The sequence below is a fragment of the Mytilus edulis genome, chromosome 7 (assembly GCF_963676685.1).
Source record: "Mytilus edulis chromosome 7, xbMytEdul2.2, whole genome shotgun sequence".
Classification (NCBI taxonomy): domain Eukaryota; kingdom Metazoa; phylum Mollusca; class Bivalvia; order Mytilida; family Mytilidae; genus Mytilus; species Mytilus edulis.
This window is the reverse complement of record NC_092350.1, coordinates 45,658,804-45,680,855: the sequence shown is the minus strand read 5'-3', so window position 1 is coordinate 45,680,855 and position 22,052 is coordinate 45,658,804. Positions and strand designations below refer to the sequence as shown.

The 22,052-nt window shown below is 31.7% G+C and overlaps 2 protein-coding genes across 4 annotated transcripts in view; one reads left to right on the top strand and one right to left on the bottom strand.

Moving 5' to 3' along the window:
* Positions 1-6,307, bottom strand: part of LOC139481590 (oxysterol-binding protein-related protein 8-like) — a 52,164-nt gene extending 45,857 nt beyond the window's left edge. For 2 of the 3 annotated variants that reach the window (XM_071265023.1, XM_071265025.1), the window contains exon 1: positions 6,198-6,307. The gene's annotated coding sequence lies outside the window, so the exon portion shown is untranslated. Of the gene's footprint in view, positions 1-6,183 lie in introns of all 3 variants that reach the window. The other variant, XM_071265024.1, reaches the window with a different exon arrangement.
* Positions 6,308-14,540: 8,233 nt separating this feature from the next.
* Positions 14,541-22,052, top strand: part of LOC139481577 (proton-coupled zinc antiporter SLC30A1-like) — a 33,486-nt gene continuing 25,974 nt past the window's right edge. The window contains exons 1-3 of the mRNA XM_071264997.1: positions 14,541-14,659; positions 14,709-15,306; positions 18,131-18,422. Coding sequence (XP_071121098.1) covers positions 18,246-18,422 — 177 coding nt within the window. The 5' untranslated portion in view covers positions 14,541-14,659; positions 14,709-15,306; positions 18,131-18,245. The remainder of the gene's footprint in view (positions 14,660-14,708; positions 15,307-18,130; positions 18,423-22,052) is intronic.

Here is a 22,052-nt window from a genome sequence, read left to right as displayed (position 1 = left end):
CCTTTAAACAGGTCAATAGCAATATATATCATGTATATCATTCCAAATCAAGAAGCAGATTATACATATTTCTTTTGTATATATAAAATTGTGTCATGTAGAATGCAACCTACAATAATTAATGTAGCTTTGAAATAAATAATTGAAAGACATATGGCATTGTCTAGTCACTTGTATATAATATATATACTAGTACATGTATATCAAAAGGATCAAGCTCTATAAACATTAAAATCCTTAGTAACAAGAATGTGTCCCAAAGTAAATGTACATGGATGCCAAAATCAATCACACAATCAGTTTCTATGATCAGTGGAAATTGGGGTAAAAACTCTAATTTGGCATTAAAATTAGAAAGGTCATATCATGGGCGCACTACGTGAGCACGCATTTGGGGATTAACATGTTTTACGTTTGCGTGCAGCTTTTGATTACATTTGCTCGCATTCATTTTACAGGTAATCTCAGGTAAAAATATAAATAAATATTATATCAAATTATAAATGACTATATTTTTTTGGTATTTTCATAATGGATATGACTATCAATTATTAATTTTGAAAACAGTTTATTGATTCAAATTATATATTGTTCATATTGAATTCTAAAACCAGGTATAAACTCCATTAAAGCTTAAGGTCAAGTTACAATAAATGGGCTATGTCACAGATTTTCTTAAAATTTAGCATACACCTTTGACTTGTTGAATTGTATTTGAAAATCAAAAAAAATATCCAGCTTTATCTCTTTTTTTCCCCCTGCCTCATGCATGTCATGAGACTTTGACTAATGGAAGGGGTACTGATACTTGTAAATAATTGAAAAAATTAATAAATAAATAAGTATTATTACCTGTATTTTCCATAAAAAAAATACTGATTGAATTCTTTCAGAATAGGTGCCTTAGGAGACTTAGACTAATAGAAAGGGTACTGATACTTGTAAATAATTGAACAAATTATTGCGAACCCTATCATAGTTTTCCATAGATTCACCTGCAAGTTACCTGTCCATTTAAACTTTTGTAAGTTCTGTTGTCCCATTGAACAAATACAACAGGTATTGTTCTCTGTATAGTTTATTTGATGGGACCTTTAAATTTCTTCCAAGAGAAATCTATCACTCATTGATTAATTTACCTGAGTACAATAATAAATAAATAATATTGCAACCTGTATTTTGCCTGACTTTACCTCAGTTTACCTGTCAAAAAAATGCACGCAAATATGTAATCAAAAGCTGCGTGCAAACGTAATGATTTTAGCACGCAAATGTAATGGTACTGCGTGCAAACATAATGCACCGCATATCATAAGGAACAAGTTTCAAGTCGATTGTACTTTAACTTAATCAAAAACTACCTTGAACAAAAACTTTTACATGCAGTGGGGAAGAGGAACAAAGAGATGGATGAAGGGAAGTACAGACTGAAAACATGACCTTGAAGGACACACAAAACTAAATGGTTGTTGAGCTTTTAACTAGCATCAAACCAATTGTTTTGCACATATTTGGTTAAGGCCAAATAAAAACGTATGTGTGGTTCCAGTTACATCTGAAAAAAAGTTTGGGTAGGTAAGTAGGGATTTTTTTTTATTTTATGTTTTTTTTACATTTAGTCTATGGGAGCAACATTCTGACTTTAACAGTGCTTAATGAAAAAAGACAATAAAATCTTTAGGGTAGGCTATTTTTGAGGCGAAAAAGTAGGGAAGGTAGGGTTACTGGAACCACACATATATTTTTATCCGGCCTAAAATATAAAACAAGGACCATATAATTTAAAGGGAAAAGAGGGAATAGAGGGAGGGGACTGAGATGTATTTTTATTAACTTATGAGATGGTAAGAATGGCATATGAAGTTACTTTTGATTTTAAAAACTAACTAAGACTTTACCAAATATGTGTCAAGAAAGGATTATTTCTTCAATAAACAATAATGTGTCCATAGTACATGGATGCCCCACTTGCATTATCATTTTCTAAGTTCAGTGGAATGTGAAATTGGGGTCAAAACTCTAATTTGGCATTAAAATTAGAAAGATCATAGCATAGTAAACATGTGTACTAAATTTCAAGTTAATTGAACTTAAACTTCATCAAAAACTACCTAAACCTGAAACTTTAACCTGAAACGAGACAGACGGACAAACGAAAGAACAGATGGACGAATGGATGCAGACCAGGAAACATAATGCCCCTCCTATCGTAGGTGGGTGGGCCATAAAAAGTTAAAATTGGGATAGTTATGATAAAGACATAGGTAATAACATGAGTAAGAATTACAATAAATCATGTCGATCTAGGGGGGTAAAAAGATGATCAATAATTTGGAAACAGCACATACATTTGGGCATGTTGTTTTAACTTGCATAATAAATGTATCATTTTGACAAGAATAATATGACAGGTGTCAAAAGTGTACCAAAAAGTGCTGAACCTTCTAGGTAACCTGAGATCATTCCCCCTGTTTGGTAGAATTTCTTCAGTTTTCTCTGTAAACAAGGACGAATTTTGGAAAATTATTAAGAAATGTATTATGAAAACTAACCTAGTTAAAGGGGGTTAGCCATGCATTCATGACCATGATGCCTAAGGGGGATGGGGTGTATAGTGATCATGATCAGCTCATACTGAAATATCAGTGAAAGTAACTGAACCTTGAAAAATTAATACAAAATTTTAAAAAAAATGAATTTTAATTATTAGCAATACATGCATGACATGGGTTAGAAAGTAATCATCAACCAGTTTTTCTGTATATAAAGAAATGAAGAACCTTAATTAGCCATGCAAACACCAATTTCGTTTGGCAAGTTTTCATTACAAATTTCAAATCAAATTTTCCAGAATTAAAAATTATTTCAGATACAAAATAGTCCCTTGTTTGTAATGTTTTATTATCATATTTATCTTTTTGGTCCTGTTCATCATGTTCATGATAGTGTTGACGGTTCTCTTGAAATTTTGGGATTAAGGTGGTACCTAACACTACAGAAAGATAACTCTGTAAATCAGCAGAACGTTTTAAGGGAATATTAAGCTTCTCAATGATTAAGTGTTTGTCAAACTGCTATATAACCAGCGTAATTTTTCTGATTAAACGGTTGGTTCAATTTTTCTGATTTTTTTATATTTTTGTCAAAGGGTCAAAATAAATACTTTGTCAAAATTTTAAGAAAATTAAACCAGCCAAATTAAATTTAGTTCAGGTGTTAGGTACCACCTTAAATTACCATGTCATAAGTGACACTGTGTACATGTATTATTTTTTCTTTAAAAAAACAACAAATTTAGTTGGGGATGGTAATAAATCATAAATGCCATATCATGCATGTCATGACGAATTAAATAAAGAGTGCATCTAGCATTCTAGAAATCTTTTCAACATAAAAATAAAAAAACAATGTATTACATGTACATGTAGTTAATGCTGAAAGTATGAGGGTTAAATTTTTTTACAAATAATCTCTTTTCTTACAGTTATAGAAATTCTACATGGGAAGTGATCAACTGGAATAAAATATTGAAGTAAAGACAAAAGACAGTAGTCACAAATGATCCTTCATGTCCTTCAAACTTTCAATTTCCTGCATTTATTTAAAAGTCAAGATTTGAATCAAGCTGTTGAAAACCAGGACATAATGTATTGTTATTATTCGTTAAAGTAACAATGAAATATTAAAATGAAGATAAAATGCAATAAGAGTATAGATTCTTTCAAATTTTCTATTTCCTGCATTTAGAATATCTACATCATACTGTTGAAAAGTTTGGTAACAATGTATTGTTTAAGCCAGTCTTAAAAGATACTTTAATTTAATTACCATTTTCCTGTAATGGCAACCATTATATGAGTGGGTTATTGTTAATCATTAGTGTTAAGAATTTAGTTTAACAATGTTAAAATATTTCTACAGTTAGTATTATGATTTCTCTATGAATTTTCCAATTTGATCTTTCGATGATTTTTGAAGCTGTTTTCCCTAATTCTTTATTGCTAGAAGACGCTTTTTTATCTAGCTGTACAGATGTTTCTAGGGTGCTCTATTCTAGGTCAGCGTTCTTAGTATGAATAGTGGGTAGCTACATGTACTCAGTTAGAAAAAACACCTAGGAAAATCAGCTACATATTGTGATTTTAAATTAATATATACTTTTTACAGGTTACACTAAAGACCTGAAAGTGGACCTAAAAAGACCTGAAAGTATACGACTAAAATTATTCAAATTGCAATTACTTTTTTGTTATTGGATGGAATTTCTTCAAGTTGGAATTTTATTAATTGTAAATATCAATATTTCATTAAAATTCAAATGTTTTAAATTAAAAACAAATTTTTGATGCCCAAAAGTTGGACCTGAACGGAGAAATGAAAAGACCTGAAGGGACCTTAAAATCTCTGGTCGGACTAATTCTACCTTCAATAACTTTTTTAATATTCAGTGGATATCTTTCAACTTTTGATTTTGTGAAACAAAAAATTCAATTTAAATATAATATAAAAATCAAACATATGAATAGCTCTGAGGGGAAAGACGGCCCTTGTTTTTTTTTAGGGAGGGTGTATCTTTTGATAGTCTTCATATAAAAAATGAAAAAAAGAGCAGCTAGAACATGTAGAAAGGTTGACAATATTGAAATCAATTGTTGTTCAATATAATTTTGTTTCCTTAGCTTAGCGTTCAATTTGGACCAGGGAAGAAATCTGCATCTTCTAAATCTAAACATTCGATTAAAATTGATAGTAAGTTATCTAAAATTCAACTGAATTCTGTCATTTAAAACAACTACAATACTTTTTTAAATCTTAGTTGTGTACCACTGAACTGCAGGCTAGGGCCATTTTACATTTTTTTTGACAGTACTCTAAGATTTTTAATTTTTTTCTTAAGAAAGTTAGGACTGAAAATACTAGTGTTAGTGGCTTTGAACTAGCTGTCAGATAACTGCAAGTACTCTCAGATCTGTTCATTGTGTCTTTTTGTGTCGATCAAACTTTTACAGGAACCTGTGTGAAATCCAGTAAATTATGGGGGACAAATATCTATATTAAAGGTGGATTGGTACAATTTGCAATGGTACAAAATAACTATAATTCCATTACAAATTGTCATCATACAAAATTAATGTTATGCAAAATCACAATATAAAATATGTGCAAATCTAACTAGTATGATATGGAAGAAAAAAATGGAATTATAAACAAGTATTGTGATCGCCAAGTACAAAATGTTTAGAGTGGGATGCGCATATTTGCCGGGGACACAATTTCGCCGTTTTACTATTTTGAGGTGTAAATACCTCAAAAGATGGCTGAAATGGAAGAAATATGCCGGTGACTTAGATTTTTATAACAAATATGATTATTTTTTAAACTACGGCAAAATTGCGGCACTTACCGCAAAGGACCAAAAAACAGACAACCATTTTCAGCCAATTTCCTAAATGAAAGAACACGATTTCAAAGAAGTATTTCTTAGTAAATTTTTTACTGATTGCCCTAAATTTCAGTTCTGTACACCTTTAAAATGTCAGCTATTGTCATCTGTAAAGAAGTTGATTTGAAAAATATTGTTTAAAGCTGCAGTTATTTGGGTTTAAATAGATATACAAAAATATGTGTCCCCCATTGACAAAACATCAGGCAATTGCAAACACCCTTAAATCTAACTTTTCAGATGATTATTTCCAAACAAACTTGTTTTTTAAGCTTAAGAATATTTTGCATTTGAAGTTATCTTCATATAGAAATATCAGTATACTTCAAAAACATATAGACTTGAACATAAACTGTAGAAAACATGGAAAGATATGGCGAAAATGAGCACCCCACTCTACCAAAAAATTAACACATGTATGCAGATTGTGCCCATGCATGATGCACACTCATGCCTAGTCCAAATAATTATGACGTCTTGGAAGGCTATTTAAAACTTTTCCTTTGGCGCCTTCTGTTGATGTAAGGCATCAAAGCAAACAAATATAATAGCCTTTCAAGATGTCATAATTATTTGGACTAACTCGTGCCATGATTAGCTTCATCAGCTCCTCATTTGCTCATGGATGTCTATTTTGTACACAGCTTTTTACTACAATGACAGATTACAATTTCTATAAAAATGAGAAAAAATATGAACATGTCAATGATTAAAGGTTGCGCATTATAATTAGAACTAACCCAAACGAGCATACCAAGTAAAATAAGTTGTAAGTGATTTTTCTCGATTTTGACAGCTTGTAAACAGGAAATCGATGACGACACCTAGTGGAAGATTTTGAGAAAACCAGTAATTAGAACCAGTATTCGATGAGATTTGGCGCGTTGTAAAATGTGGAAGTGTTATTCTATTTAAAGGGCAATGAACAATGCCAATATGCGTGGAAATAATTGTGATATTTTTCACCTTGACAGATAGATGCAGCTATAAAAAAGTGCATCATTAATCTTGTAAAACTGTTCTTGAAGTAAAAAAAAAACATGTTGCAATCAGAGACATATATTACAAGAATATGTAGGTTTTGACATCCTTTTAAACTTATAAAATAAATCACTTTAATAAAACAGTGGCAGATCCAGGGGGAGGGTTCTGGGAGTTGGACCCACTTTTTTTTGGACGATCAATGCATTTGAATGGGGTCATATAGTTGGACTCCCCCCCCTTTTTGTCATGGGTTGGGAACCCTCCCTTTTTAAAATGGCTGGATCCGCCCCTGTAAAAAGACTTTTTTTAATACTATGGCGCGGAATCTGGGTAAAAAAATACTTATTTATGTATAAACAGAATTATTTCTTTATATACGGAATTCGATTTATGTATATACATAAATAAGTATTTTTGACCCTGGGTCTTTAGTCTTTAGTCTTTAGAAGTGTCAACTTGACACTATAATCTCTCTGTAATTTCGATCACCCTGGTAATTTTATGTCGCTATTGTATAAAACTCATTAGTATATTTGTATTAATAATGTGGCACTGCAGAGAAAAAAATAAATAAATAAATAAGTAATTAAATAATTAATTAACAAAAATAAATAAAAAATGAATAAATGATTAACCCTTATAAAACCTTTAAAACTACCTATTTTGTGAACCTTCCAGTATCTTTAATAAAGACCCCTAACAAATGTTGAATATCTTCTATGTGATGTTTGTAATTATCATTTTATGTTGTTGCTAATAATACTTCTGATTCAAGTGTTAGTTTTGATGTTATGAAGTAGAGTGCAGAGCGGAGTTTTTCTCTAGCCTCCTCATAATTTTCACAATCCAGTAGATAATGTTCGATAATGGTCAACTGTTTCTATTTGTCCACAGCTGTGCATTTGTCGATGAGTGCTGGGCATATCATTGATTTGTACGAGTTTAAATTACAATATCCTGTTCTTACACTAGTAGTTATTCGATATATTTCAGTTGACGAATTGTCTTTTGGAAGTGTAACATTTTGTTGAAAGGCATAATATCTTCTTCCTTTATCACTGGTGTCCCATCGGTTTTGCCATTTTAACATAACACTGTCTTTTGCTCCTATTTGTATATCTTGTTTTGTAAATATTGGAATGCTTTGTATTTTTCTGCCTCCTGTTCTGCTTTCTTAGCTAGTTGGTATGCTAGTTCATTACCTTGTATGTCAGCGTGTCCAGGGGTCCATTCAATGCAAACAATGCTTCCTTCAGATTTTAGTGCCAATATCCCGAATTTAATATCATGAATAGTTTTGCAGTAATTGTATGATTTCCAATTTAAAATTAAAATTCCAATTGCTGATTGGCTGTCTGAGAAAATTTTGATGGATTCAGTGGTTTTTTTTCTGTTGTTTGGAATTATAAGAAAATCTATTACCAGCTTGATAGCTACTAATTCCCCTAATAAAATAGATCCTCTATTGGAAACTGGCTGTGTTAACTCCACATGTTCTGTGCTGTTTGATATTAAAATAGCTGTCCAGCCCCGCATCAATATAATTAAAATATTGATCTCTGATTACGTTATACTCATATGTAGTATAACGTAATCAGAGATCAACATTTTAATTAGATTGTCCCGCTCGGCGCTTATTACCATTTTCGATGGAACTCCCCCATTTTTACACAGTTGTTAGTCCATATCATGACAAATAAAGAATACGGTACAAAATTTCATGAAGATTCGACTTGAAACTTTTTAGGAAATCATCTTAAACGCTTAAGGGAAACCAAAGTGTAACTGACGAACGAACGGATGGACAAACAGACCGAATGTTGTCGGGACATAAAACATTTTTTAAGAAACAAAATTATCATAACATGACAATTTGATAGCTTATCAGGCTCTAAAAAGAAACGAAGACTTCTAACCGACTAAAGATACAAAAAGGATCACAAAAAGTTCAAAATTGATTATTTGATAACTGCATGTTGATTTAAGATGAAAATCGAATTTATAATAACTTGTAATTTATAGTGCTAAACAATTGCGAACAAATGAAATAAATCTTTGATACGTTCTCAAGTTTTCATCTGGATACCACCATGGGACGGTCAGCGGACAGATGGAAGTACGGACGGATACTTAACCATGTAATGCTTCTCTACTGCGTGTAGTGAAGTATAATAAAGAAGACAAAAGTGTAACAAATGGCCAGAAAAACAGTATGGCTGACCATGGTTGGTGGGACCAACAGTCAGCAGTTTATGTTTAATAACAGTCATGTGATTTGGGCATTGTATTTTATCAGGTCTACCATACTAATCGGTCATGACGCCAGCCGATTGCTCTTCCCGACCTAGTTCTGGGTATATTTCCGACAAAATTCTCTGAGAAACAACTCGGAGGAAATAGGCTGAGACAGAGAACCAATAAACCACGCGCCGTTTTGCCGATCTTTCAGATAACCGATATGGCGACAAAGGACCGCAAAGGAAAACATCGCGCCCAAAAAGGCAAGGTCGTTTTTAACGTGGGTGAAGTCGGAGGTCGTTTTTTCCAAATTTTACAGGTCGCAGGTCGTTTTAGAAGGCCATCAGGTCGGAATTCGCCTCTAAAAAGCCAGGAGGTCACAGGTCTTTTTTGACCCTGCGGGAGCAACTATTCCATTAAATTTTTGTTATCAATTTTTTGTTATAAAAAGTTTAAATGATCTTATAAGATCTTATAAGCATGTAACGTTTCTTTTTTTGGCCTAGTATATATGGACCTAGAGTCAGTAGTTTTTCTTCCAGTCTAAATTACAGTCTGCAGTTCAAGTTCTTAAAACATTTTTTTAGATTCATATTAAAAGTAGACAAGACACTGGGTTCCACAAAACCCTACATTTTTTTTGAAATAATATTCCATTTCGTAAATACTTTTAAAAAGATTGCCATAGTCAGAGACATATGTATATAATCTTGTATTTTCTTCAGGAATATATATACCCCAAAAAATTGTCATCAGCATATATTTGTCCAATTTGTAATGCTGAGTATCCATCTAAACCTGAAAACTACAGGGGTATTGCAATTAATATGTGTATAGGAAAACTATTCAATTCAATACTAAACAAAAGGCTTGATAATTATTTAGAAACAAATAATATCATCAATCCATGTCAGATTGTTTTTTCAAGTAAAAGTAGGACATCGGATCACATGTTTGTATTAAAAACTATAATGGATAAGTACACCAGTATGAAAGGTGGGAAACTTTTTAAAAAAGCGTTTGACAAAGTCATTCATTCTGGTTAAAAATACAAGCTATTAAAACATAATATAGGTGGTAACTTTTATGCAATCCTGAGAGACATGTACAATAAAAGTGAATTTTGTGTTAAAATAGGTGATGTGCTTACTCCTAATTTTTATTCCGTCAAATTGGAGTAAAGCAATGGGATGTTTTAAGTCCAAACCTTTTCAAGATTTTTATAAATGATTAACCGGGTGCATTTAAGGAAAGCCCGGATGCTGTTGATATAAACGGTTGCAGGATTGACTGCCTCATGTATGCAGATGATATTGTTATTTTTTCTAGTTCCAAGGCAGGTCTTCATAAACGACTTGATGATTTATCCAATTTTTTTACTAAATGGTGTTTAGAGGTCAATCTATCTAAAACCTAAAACCAAAGTTATTATATTTAACAAACCTGGTAAAATTTAAAAAGAATATTTTTATTTAGAAAAAGATACAATAGAATGACTTAACAATTATAAGTATTTAGGTTTAAAATTTATATCTAGTGGACTTTTTATATATAAGAAAGGAAAGGAGGAATTATACAAAAAATCACTTAATAAAATTGAGAATGGAAATGGGGAATGTGTCAAAGAGACAACAACCCGACCATAGAAAAAACAACAGCAGAAGGTCACTAACAGGTCTTCAATGTAGCGAGACATTCCCGCACCCGGAGGCGTCCTTCAGCTGGCCCCTAAACAAATATATATACTAGTTCAGTGATAATGAACGCCATACTAATTTCCGAATTGTACACAAGAAACTTAAATTAAAAAAATACAAGACTAACAAAGGCCAGAGGCTCCTGACTTGGGACAGGCGCAAAAATGCGGCGGGGTTAAACATGTTTATGAGATCTCAACCCTCCCCCTATACCTCTAGCCAATGTAGAAAAGTAAATGCATAACAATACGCACATTTAAAATTCAATTCAAGAGAAGTCCGAGTCTGATGTCAGAAGATGTAACCAAAGAAAATAAACAAAATGACAATAATACATAAATAACAACAGACTACTAGCAGTTAACTGACATGCCAGCTCCAGACTTCAATTAAACTGATTGAAAGATTATGATTTCATCATATGAATATCAGGCACAATCCTTCCCGATAGGGGTTTAGTATCATACCATCACTAACATATATGAGAAGAACATAACTCGTGTCATGCCAACAACTGTTTTTTTAATAAATGTGTTTAGTTCCGATGCAAAGACCCTATAAGTGAATCAATATTAACGCCAAAATAAGCAATCTTTAGTGACCTGACAACAGTATCGTAACTATATCCCTTCTTGATAAGTCTATTTAAAGGTTTTGTTAGTTTCTGAGGTGAATACTGACATTTTTGTGCTTTATAAAGAATATTTCCATAAAAAATTGGATGTGACTACCTGAACGTATAAGAAGTCTGCATGTTGAGCTATATTTACGAATGATGTCCTTATACCGATGATAAAATTTAGTAAATGTTTTGACTAGTTTGTGATATCGAAAACCCTGGTGTAATAATTTTTCAGTAATACATAAATTTCTCTCGTTAGAATCTAAAACATTGTTACATACACGAGCGAATCGTACAAGTTGAGATATATAAACACCGTAAGATGGTGACAATGGAACGTCACCATCTAAAAATGGATAATTAACTATAGGAAATGAAAAATCATCTCTTTTATCATAAATTTTCTCAGTATAAAATTATATATAGAAAGAGACCAAAGGATTTGTAAGAAATCTACTCTACTGAAATCTGGTTTAAGATGAACAACATTTTATAACTAGTTGTCCAGCATACACATATACAAAAAAGATAGGGAGATTTTCAAGGAGATAAACTGTATCTGTCCTAATTTTATATATCTTTCAAATGAGCAAAATTTGTTTGGTTACTTACTAATAATTATATTAGATGTATGTTTCATTGTAATACTTTATTCTGATAGGCTAACTGCACATCACATGTTATTCCTTAAACAATTGCATCACTAAATAAAACTTTTCATTCATGATAACACGTGGTCCCACAATAAAGTGCAGAGGTGAATTAAAATAAAAATATATATAAAATTCGTGTTTTTATGATCATAGCTAAAAAAAATGTAATTATAAGTATTGAATGCTTCTTTTTGTAACTTCATAGGGTTGTAAAAGCATTGACCGTGCGCACATTTTTAGAATGAAGCGCTGCTTCATACAAAATGTACTTCGGTCAACGCTTTTACACCCCAATGAAGTTACAAAAAGAATCATTCAACATGTTCAATTCTTAAATGAAAATTTGTCTGTGCTTAAATATTTAGAGAGCTATATTATTACATGTCTAGATGTTAGACGAAATGTTAATTAATGTATGTAAAAACAATGATAATTGTAATGATTTTATGGTTCTGATCCTGCCTTGAATCAAATGTATGTGATTTTTATAGAATGAAGATAATAACATCTGTCTGAACTATTTTTTAATGTTTCATTTTAGTATATAAAAATGTTTTTCTGTTACAAATCATGATGTATTGTTTTATGTGTACATGTTATGCTGCCAATCAAGGGCCATTGATTGGAATAATAAATAAATTTATTCTTATTCTTATATTTGTCTCTGCTTTAATATATAAATTTAACAGTTTTTGAATTGTATGTTACGATTGATACCAGAATAAATTAAGAATTTGTCTACGTAACCAAAAGGCTAGTATTATGAATAACGGTAAACCTAAATGGAAATTGAGGCTTATAATGTTATTTCTGAAGTGTTTAATAGTCGTCCTTGACATGCATGACATGTTTGCCACCGAACGCCAAACTAACAAGATTAAACTACAAAATGATCAATTTAAAAAAAATGATAATAACACCTCGAATAACACCGATAACCTTTTGAACTCTGTCTGAACTAGTTCTAAATCGCTTTTTACGTTAATTTTGAACAGGCGCCGCGGCTATGTAATATTGTTTGCATAAAAAATTACAACAATGTACACGCTATCCATGTAATTTAATACTTGCTGCATTTCATCACACGATTTTTATGGTTGTAATTTTTGTAGTCATGCTCGCTGAGCATGCATGAATAACCATTTCAGGCCTATACACTTAGATCTACTGTTTCAATTAATTAGAATCTGATTCTTATAAAAATCGTATTTTCGCAGGATTTGACCGGGAATTGTATAAGTTTTTGACAGGTAGTTTAAAGGTCAATATATAGACTGGTGTGGAAATCTCGTGATCAGGGTCAGAGACATATGGTAACATATTGTATGTCTATGTGCAGGTGGAAGAAAGGTCCGCTTATGTAGGACTTAAGGTATCGTGCAAATAGTGCCCCCTATGCGTAGTAATAATATGATCTAAAAATAAAATAAACTAAAAATACATTATTCTACTTTCTAATTACACTGATACTTGGAAACATAAAAGAAATAATCCTAACGTATATAAGTCACATAATTATAAACTAATTTCTTCAATCTAAATGTAGGAATTCGTTAACATGATGGAAATTGAGTAGTTTATGTCATGTATTTGGTAAGTGACCTCAGGTACCCTTGTCATGAAAGACTGATTTATAAAAAATACGCATTTAAAAAAACTAGTATATCTATAATGCGGTGACAAGAAGAAGAAGAAGAAGAAGAAGAAGATGATGAAGAAGAAGAAGAAGAAGAAGAAGAAGAAGAAGAAGAAGAAGAAGAAGAAGAAGAAGAAGAAGAAGAAGAAGAAGAGAAGAAGAAGAAGAAGAAGAAGAAGAAGAAGAAGAAGAAGAAGAAGAAGAAGAAGAAGAAGAACAACATGATGGACATCGCATACTGTCATGTGATACATTTCATAATGTGAACTGAGTTAACTTGAGTTAAATGGTTAAATATGTTGGTGGTTTTTTTTTTGTGGTGACCTAAGGTACCCCTGTCATGAAAGTATGCCCACGAAGTCCTACGTTTAAAATAAAGATTTTTTTGAAATTAATCTATCACAGAATAATCATATGAAATTATCTTTAACACATTTAAATTATGACATAAACTGTATATTTATGCAATATAAAAAGATGTGGTATAATTGTCAATGAGACAACTATCCACAAAAGACCAAAATGACACAGACATTAACAACTATAGGTCACCGTACGGCCTTCAACAATGAGCAAAGCCCATGCCGCATAGTCAGCTATAATAGGCCCCGATAATACAATGTAAAACAATTCAAACGAGAAAACAAACGGCCTTATTTATATAAAAAATGAGCGAAAAACAAATATGTAACACATAAACAAACGAAAACCACTGGATTACAATATGCAATGTTCATCATGTCCATGAAGTCCTCCAGTTAGAATGAAGAAATTAGTTTACTACAACATAATATATACCATAGTATAGTATGTACTTTTCTTAAATTACGGAGGTTACCTGAGTTCTGCCAAAAAACACCATAAAATACAACCAATTCCTCTCCAATAAACTCAGTTTACCATACAAAAAAATACATAACACGAACAATACAACGACCACGAAGTCCTACATTTAAAACGAAGAAATAAGTTTATTACAGCATAATTATATAACCAAGAATTGTATTTATTTCTTTTGAATTAAGTCACATTTAAATTGGTATTAAGATTGATCCAAATAGGGAACTATATTTTCGTGTAAATCAATCGATGACAAATCCCCCGATACCCGAGGGCACCTGATACCTTAGGTCCTACCTCAGCGGACCTATCTTCCACCTGCCGTCTATGTCTATGTTCTATGTCAGGGTCAAGGTCTATATGAACTAGTATTGTCTATTAATAGCTATATATATATATATATATATATAAGCTATGTCAATCTCCAAGTAACCGATCGTGCAAGGGTTGCATGCTAGTTCATCGTCATCTCAAACTAAAACTGCTATGACATATGACATATAATATGTTATAGTAGTTTCAGTCGCCAAGGGAGATAAAGTGTATGTTATCTCTTAACACCATTTAATAGGTTAAACTCTTGAGGTTAAACTAGGACATGTGCTCACCGGTGGTCAATAGTTTGAATATGCCGACAGTCTCACACTTGGACTTAATGCTATAGAACGTGATTATTGTTTTGTGAGGGAAGTGAACATTTTGTGTAGTGGTGACTTCTCCAAATTTGTATTTCAAACATTTTCTATATTGATATCAAGAATTATTTAATGCGTGCGACACGTTCACAATTTACAGTAAGCCTTATCTTTTGAATAGTTGTCTCCCCTGTACATCTTCTTTGATAGAAAGATACTAAAATTTATCAATAATTTGCAAAAGTCAGCTGTTTTACATTGTATTTCGTTAATCTGTGCGTTATTGGTAGCTGAGATTAAATATTTTTTTAACAGAAATTACACGGCAGTGAGGCAATGGACACGTTTTCTTCATTGAATTTCAACACATAATTGCTGTTCCGGCGTAGCAACCCACGAAAATTTTGCACACTGAACGTTTGAAAATGTAAAAGGCCGGGTGCATATTTTAAAATTTATTCATCATGAAAGGTGTTTTTGTGCAAAATAGGAATTGAAGAATTGGAACATCCTGGTTTGATTTTAAGCTCTGGAAATTTTTGAATTCGAAACCATTCGGTAAGTTATCCAAATTTAATGTCTTTATCTTCAAACTTGTCTAAATTATGCATTGCGGTTTTGGTTTTGAGGCTGCTCTCGTCTACAGTCGAGAATGTATATATTTTGAAATGAATTTAGGGAACTATTTTTCTCAGCAAATCTTGAACAAATAGATATAGGAAGATGTGGTGTGAGTGCCAATGAGACAACTCTCCATCCAAATAACAATCTAAAAAATTAAACCATTACAGGTCAACAGTCAGTGTATGGCCTTCAACACGGAGCCTTGGCTCACACGAACAACAAGCTATAATGGGCCCCAAAATTACTAGTGCAAAACCATTCAAACGGGAAAACCAACGGTCTAATATAGTCTATATTGGATGAGACCTGTATTTTACTGTTCATCTGTTATAACTTATAGGTTCCTAAGATGAAGGACAATGATCATGAAAAGTTGTTGAAAGTAGACAAAAATTATGTTGTGTAATTTTTGTTTGTCTCTAAAATGTATATTTATTACTTTTGTAGAGTCTTCACGTGTAATTCTGTCTGAGGTTATGTGTTATAACATGTAATTTAAGTTTTGCAGAAATGTCTTGGTCATTACCAGATCAATACTCTTTATACTGTGATTGAAAAGTATTTGAGTACATGTCATGTATGTTGCATCTTGCATACATTCTATATTGTTGTCAGCTTGCAGGGTAAAATATTTATAACAATACAGGAATAATTATCATGAATTTTGCATTTTATGTTTTCACAATGATCCATATTCTTCCTACATTTTTTGTACTTTTGTGTTTAATTGTTTAAAATGCGTATTGCTACATGTTCATTATCTGGTTACAATACATGGCATATATATATATATGATATTTGGAGTACATGGAGTACAATAGTGACCTATAGTTGTTAATTATATAATGTCTGTGTCAGTTTGGTCTCTTAGCTTGTGGACAGTTGTTTCATTGGCAATCATACCATACATGTATCTTCTTTTTTATTTTGTAAGGGCTGTATAGCCAGTCATGGTTGTTAAAAGCTTACATCATAGTAGGTCATGTAGGTACATGCTTGGCAGGTGTACCTTTAAAAACATATTTGCACACAGAACCCTGTTAAAATGGGAAAGGCTGGGTGCAAACATTTTGTATTTCAACATAGAACCCTAAATATCTGTGAGAGGCTGGGTGCATAATTAACCTAATTTTTTAGATCTTTTTTTTTAAACTTTAATACATTTTTGACTTATCAATTGTACAAAAATATGATATACATATATATGTACATGTAATTTTTTTTATAATCGTGTATAAAATGTATAATGAATAGCAACACTATGCTAATCAAAATTGTCCTTAGCCATAGGAAATTTCTGTTCTAGATTATGTACATGTAGCTAGACTATCCAAATAATGTAAATTGCCTTGATGCAAAATCTGTACATGCTGTAAGTCTAGGAAAAAAGAAGTATAGTATTGAAAGTTGATTAACTGTTCTTAATACTGAGATGTAATTAAAAATGATATAAGTTAAAATTGACATACACATAACATAGTTTTGAAAGAAAATACTATATGTACAATTGTAAAAGAGGCACGAAAGATATCAGAGGGACATTCAAGAATCTTTGAATATTTATCATGATTATGATTCTGGTTAAAATGTGCCATCATCACCATATTATACATTCAAATGACATGATAAAAATAAACATGATAAATCTTATGTCACAGAAGAACAATTTTTAAGCATTTTTGTTAAACTTTTAAATTGAAGATTTATTTTATTTACAAGGTTTTTTATTCAGAAATATATCTTTAGCTATAGCATTATATATACTATATCCAACAGTTTTCTATGGGAACTTTTTATACTGTCATTTGAATGTATAATATGGTGATGATGGCACATTTTAACCAGAATCATAAACATGATCAATATTCAAAGATTCTTGAATGTCCCTCTGATATCATGGATATGATACCAGGATAAACTTCCATAATAGTGTTGATTGATTGGTTGTTGGTGGCCACTTTCAGCATGTTCATGTACTAGCATGACTATTGGCTACATATGTGTTTGTCAGCATGGTCAGTTTGTGTTGGTGGATGAATCTGCAACGCCCACAGAGAACCACTGATTATGCTACTGCAGAAAAACTTCCATATCAATTCATCTATTTTTACATCATACATGTACATGTATGATGAAATGATTTTCCTCAAATATATTTTCAATTATTTAATGCACCCGCCATAAACAATGGGGTCATTAAGTGTAACCCTTTACCGTCTTTCCTTCTGTCTGTCCAATTTTCATTTCTCTTTAATTTGCCTCATGTAATTTTTTGTTAAATCTCTATACACAATGGTAAGATCCAAAACTTGCAAACAGAGTTCAAATTTGGCAATGATTAACTTACTGCCTCATGTGATTTTTTTTATAAAATCTCTATACACAATGGTAAGAACCAAAACTTGCAAACAGAGTTCAAATTTGGTAATGATTAACCTACAATTCTACTGTCATGACTGTTATGCCCCTTTATAACTTTGAAAATTGCAATATTTTTGTTTCCAACCTATAACTTAAGTTTTACTCATCTACATTTTATTTAACTCCTACACATGATAAGTACACATGAAACAGGCAGACTGAGTACAAATTTGTTAGCCAATTACCATTCTAGTGTAATGCCTCTTTTAAACTTGGAAAATTGCAAAGCTTGTGCCTGGGCATTCAAATTCTAAGACACAATCTTCTTGTATTTTATTAACGTATTATTAAATAACATCATTTTAATAGTTCATTATGAAGGTTACCCTCTTTTCAGGTGAACAATTGAAATTAACAAAACGGAGGTAAATAAAAAGAAGAAAAAGAGACCTGTAGCAGCAAGAAAATAAAGAAGAAATATATTTAAACTGTACAACAAGAAATAGAACAAAATGGGAAAATACTCAGGAAAAACCTGTCGATTGTTGACAATGTTGGGAATGACGGCATCGTTTTTCCTTGTTGAGATTATTGTGGGCTACGTAACAAATTCAATAGCATTAGTGGCAGATTCATTTCATATGTTATCAGACGTGGTGGCTTTGATTGTAGGCTTTGCCTCTGTGCGTGTAAGTAACTTTATGTGTAGTTTATTTACTTGAAAGGCATGTCAGACATCTGATCATGTACATACATGTATGACTGTTTCAAAATTAAATGACAAATTTCATGTACATACTTTTGCATTAGATCTATTGTAAACTTAAGAAAGATGGATGTTCAAATTCTAAAGTTTGTTTATAATGTTTATAGACTCTTAGTTCAGACACTTTCCAATTGATTATTATATGTATTGTGCTGGGCTCGAGCTCTCCGTTTAGAATTTTTTTTCATGCCAAATATTGGAATCTACAAATGTCATGAACAATGATGAATGTAGCTACATTGTAGCTATATATATGTATACAGTTTAGTCGTATGAACATGATGAAGTGAAGAAAATATGAACATTTATTAGAATGCACCTTTAATAGTAATTGCATTTTAATATTTGTTGTGCAAGTCTTCATGATAAACCTTTGAATCCACAAGTCCTAAATCAATTTTAAGAAAATTTCAGTTGGATTCTGTTGGCAGGTAGAGAAGAATTTTAATAGCCTGACAGTAATTTTACAAGCCTGGGTCTTGTGGTTAAGCATGAAGAAGTGTTTTTATGAAATAATTAGCATTGTACAATTACATCCTTTACATGTGCAAAAACTATGTGCTTAAGCTCAAGACCACCAATCATGCAAAATATATGGCAGTTTACGTTGTACATGTATTTCAGTTATAAACTCTTTGTAAAGATTAATTACTATCTGACTATGCAACATGAATAATGTCTTATGTCCACCTTGTATTGACTTTTTATCATATTTTGTATTTCATAATTACGGTGATTTACCTACACGTTAAATATGTAAGAATAACCTGGTTTAAAGTTGTATAGATATTGACATAACATTTGAGTTTCATGAACCACTGGCACATTCGAATAACATTGTCATTACACATGTTGCATACAACATTTCAAAAGGATATGAAATCCACAATCAGCAGGTTTAAAATGTATGAAATAAAAGCTTTCTGACCATTTACATAACAGATAGCAGATATTGAACATTTTTTGCACACATATATATATGCAAATGATTCCAAATCTATTTGGACTTCACTGTACATGCTGTAAAGGATACATGATCTTTTAAATTTAACTAGAATGAATGGACTTTATGGTGTTATCTTTTCAAATGGAAAATTCTGATTTTTTTTTTTTTTATGAAATTAGCAAGCAATGGGTGCCACATGTGAGATCAGCTTAACTTTCGGGGGCACCTGAGAACACCCATTTTTGGGGGGATTGTGTTGCCCAGTCTGGTTTATGTCACACTTGCCCAAAGGGAAAAAAAGAGATGTTCACAGTTCAGCATGCTACATGTATTTCCAATGGAGGCGCCCACAATCATGACAATGTATAAGTTTGTAAGTATGTCAGGGGGAACTACTAGTGGCAAGTCAATGATATTTAGTATGCTTACACACAGTTGCTTAAACATTAGCACATTTCAATGGAGATTGTTTGACCTCTCTTACTCAGTTATGATCCATTGACTTTGATAGTTTTGCATAGTTCATATGTTGAAATTTTGTGATTTATATTTCAACATTTTCATTTTACTACATGTATAAAAATTACATTAAAGTGAGAAATATTTCTGTGAGTCTGTGTCAACAGTTTATTTTTTATGTGTATAGTGTTTAGTCGAAAGCTGTTGGTCTTTGCATTGTTTTTATTTTCAAAGATATATTTTAAATGTTTGGTTATGAAAATTTCATTAATTTGCAAATATTGCCTTTATATGATCTATAGACTATACATAATGGTACTGTTTTTCATCATGTTTATGTGAAAAGTTACGACCATCAATTAGGGATTTTGCAAGTATATGTTTTACTAAACTCAGTATATTAAGGCATTTATAGCATGACAACTCTTTAAATGCAGTAATGACTTTCATTTACCCTCATCAGCATAATTATTTTGAAATAAGTTATATTTGCCTAAAACTAAAAGTGTGGGAATGTTAGATTATAAACATGATAAATAATATATATGCACCTATCTTGAAAACAAAGTGTAATGGTCAGGTATACATGGTATAAGTTCTCATAAATTAATGGGTACCTGTATTTTAGTTTTTTGTGTTTTTATACGACCGCAAATTTTGAAAAAATTTTCGTCGTATATTGCTATCACGTTGGCGTCTGCGTCGTCGTCGTCGTCGTCGTCCGGCGTCCGAATACTTTTAGTTTTCGCACTCTAACTTTAGTAAAAGTGAATGGAAATCTATGAAATTTTAACACAAGGTTTATGACCACAAAAGGAAGGTTGGTATTGATTTTGGGAGTTTTGGTCCCAACATTTTAGGAATTAGGGGCCAAAAAGGGCCCAAATAAGCATTTTCTTGGTTTTCGCACTATAACTTTAGTTTAAGTTAATAGAAATCTATGAAATTTTGACACAAGGTTTATGACCACAAAAGAACGGTTGGGATTGATTTTGGGAGTTTTGGTCTCAACAGTTTAGGAATTAGGGGCCAAAAAAGGGCCCAAATAAGCATTATTCTTGGTTTTCGCACAATAACATTAGTTTAAGTAAATAGAAATCAATGAAATTTAAACACAATGTTAATGACTACAAAAGGAAGGTTGGTATTGATTTTGGGAGTTTAGGTCCCAACAGTTTAGGAATTAGGGGCCAAAAAGGGACCCAAATAAGCATTTTTCTTGGTTTTCGCACCATAACGTTAGTATAAGTAAATAGAAATCAATGAAATTTAAACACAAGGTTTATGACCATAAAAGAAAGGTTGGGTTTGATTTTGGGAGTTTTGGTCCCAACATAATAAGGGGCCCAAAGGGTCCAAAATTAAACTTTTGTTTGATTTCATCAAAATTGAATAATTGGGGTTCTTTGATATGCTGAATCTAACTGTCATGACTGTGTATGTAGATTCTTAACTTTTGGTCCCGTTTTCAAATTGGTCTACATGAAGGTCCAAAGGGTCCAAAATTAAACTTAGTTTGATTTTGACAAAAAATGAATCAGTTAGGTTCTTTGATATGCTGAATCTAAAAATGTACTTAGATTCTTGATTATTGGCCCAGTTTTCAAGTTGGTCCAAATTGGGGTCCAAAATTAAACTTTGTTTGATTTCATCAAAAATTGAATAAATGGGGTTCTTTGATATTCCAAATCTAACTGTGTATGTAGATTCTTCATTTTTGGTCCTGTTTTCAAATTGGTCTACACTAAAGTCCAAAGGGTCCGAAATTAAACTTAGTCTGATTTTAACAAAAATTGAAATCTTGAAGTTCTTTGATATGCTGAATCCAAAAATGTACTTAGATTTTTTATTATGGGCCCAGTTTTCAAGTTGGTCCAAATCAGGATCTAAAATTATTATATTAAGTATTGTGTAATAGCAAGTCTTTTCAATTGCACAGTATTGCGCAATGGCAAGAAATATCTAATTGCACAATATTGTGAAATATCAAAAAAAAATTTAATTAGAGTTATCTTTCTTTGTCCAGAATAGTAAGCAAAAAATATCTAATTGCAAAATATTGTGCAATAGCAAGATTTTTTTTTAATTGGAGTTATCTTTCTTTGTCCAGAATCAACTTTTAAAAATCTTTGTTATATACAATATACA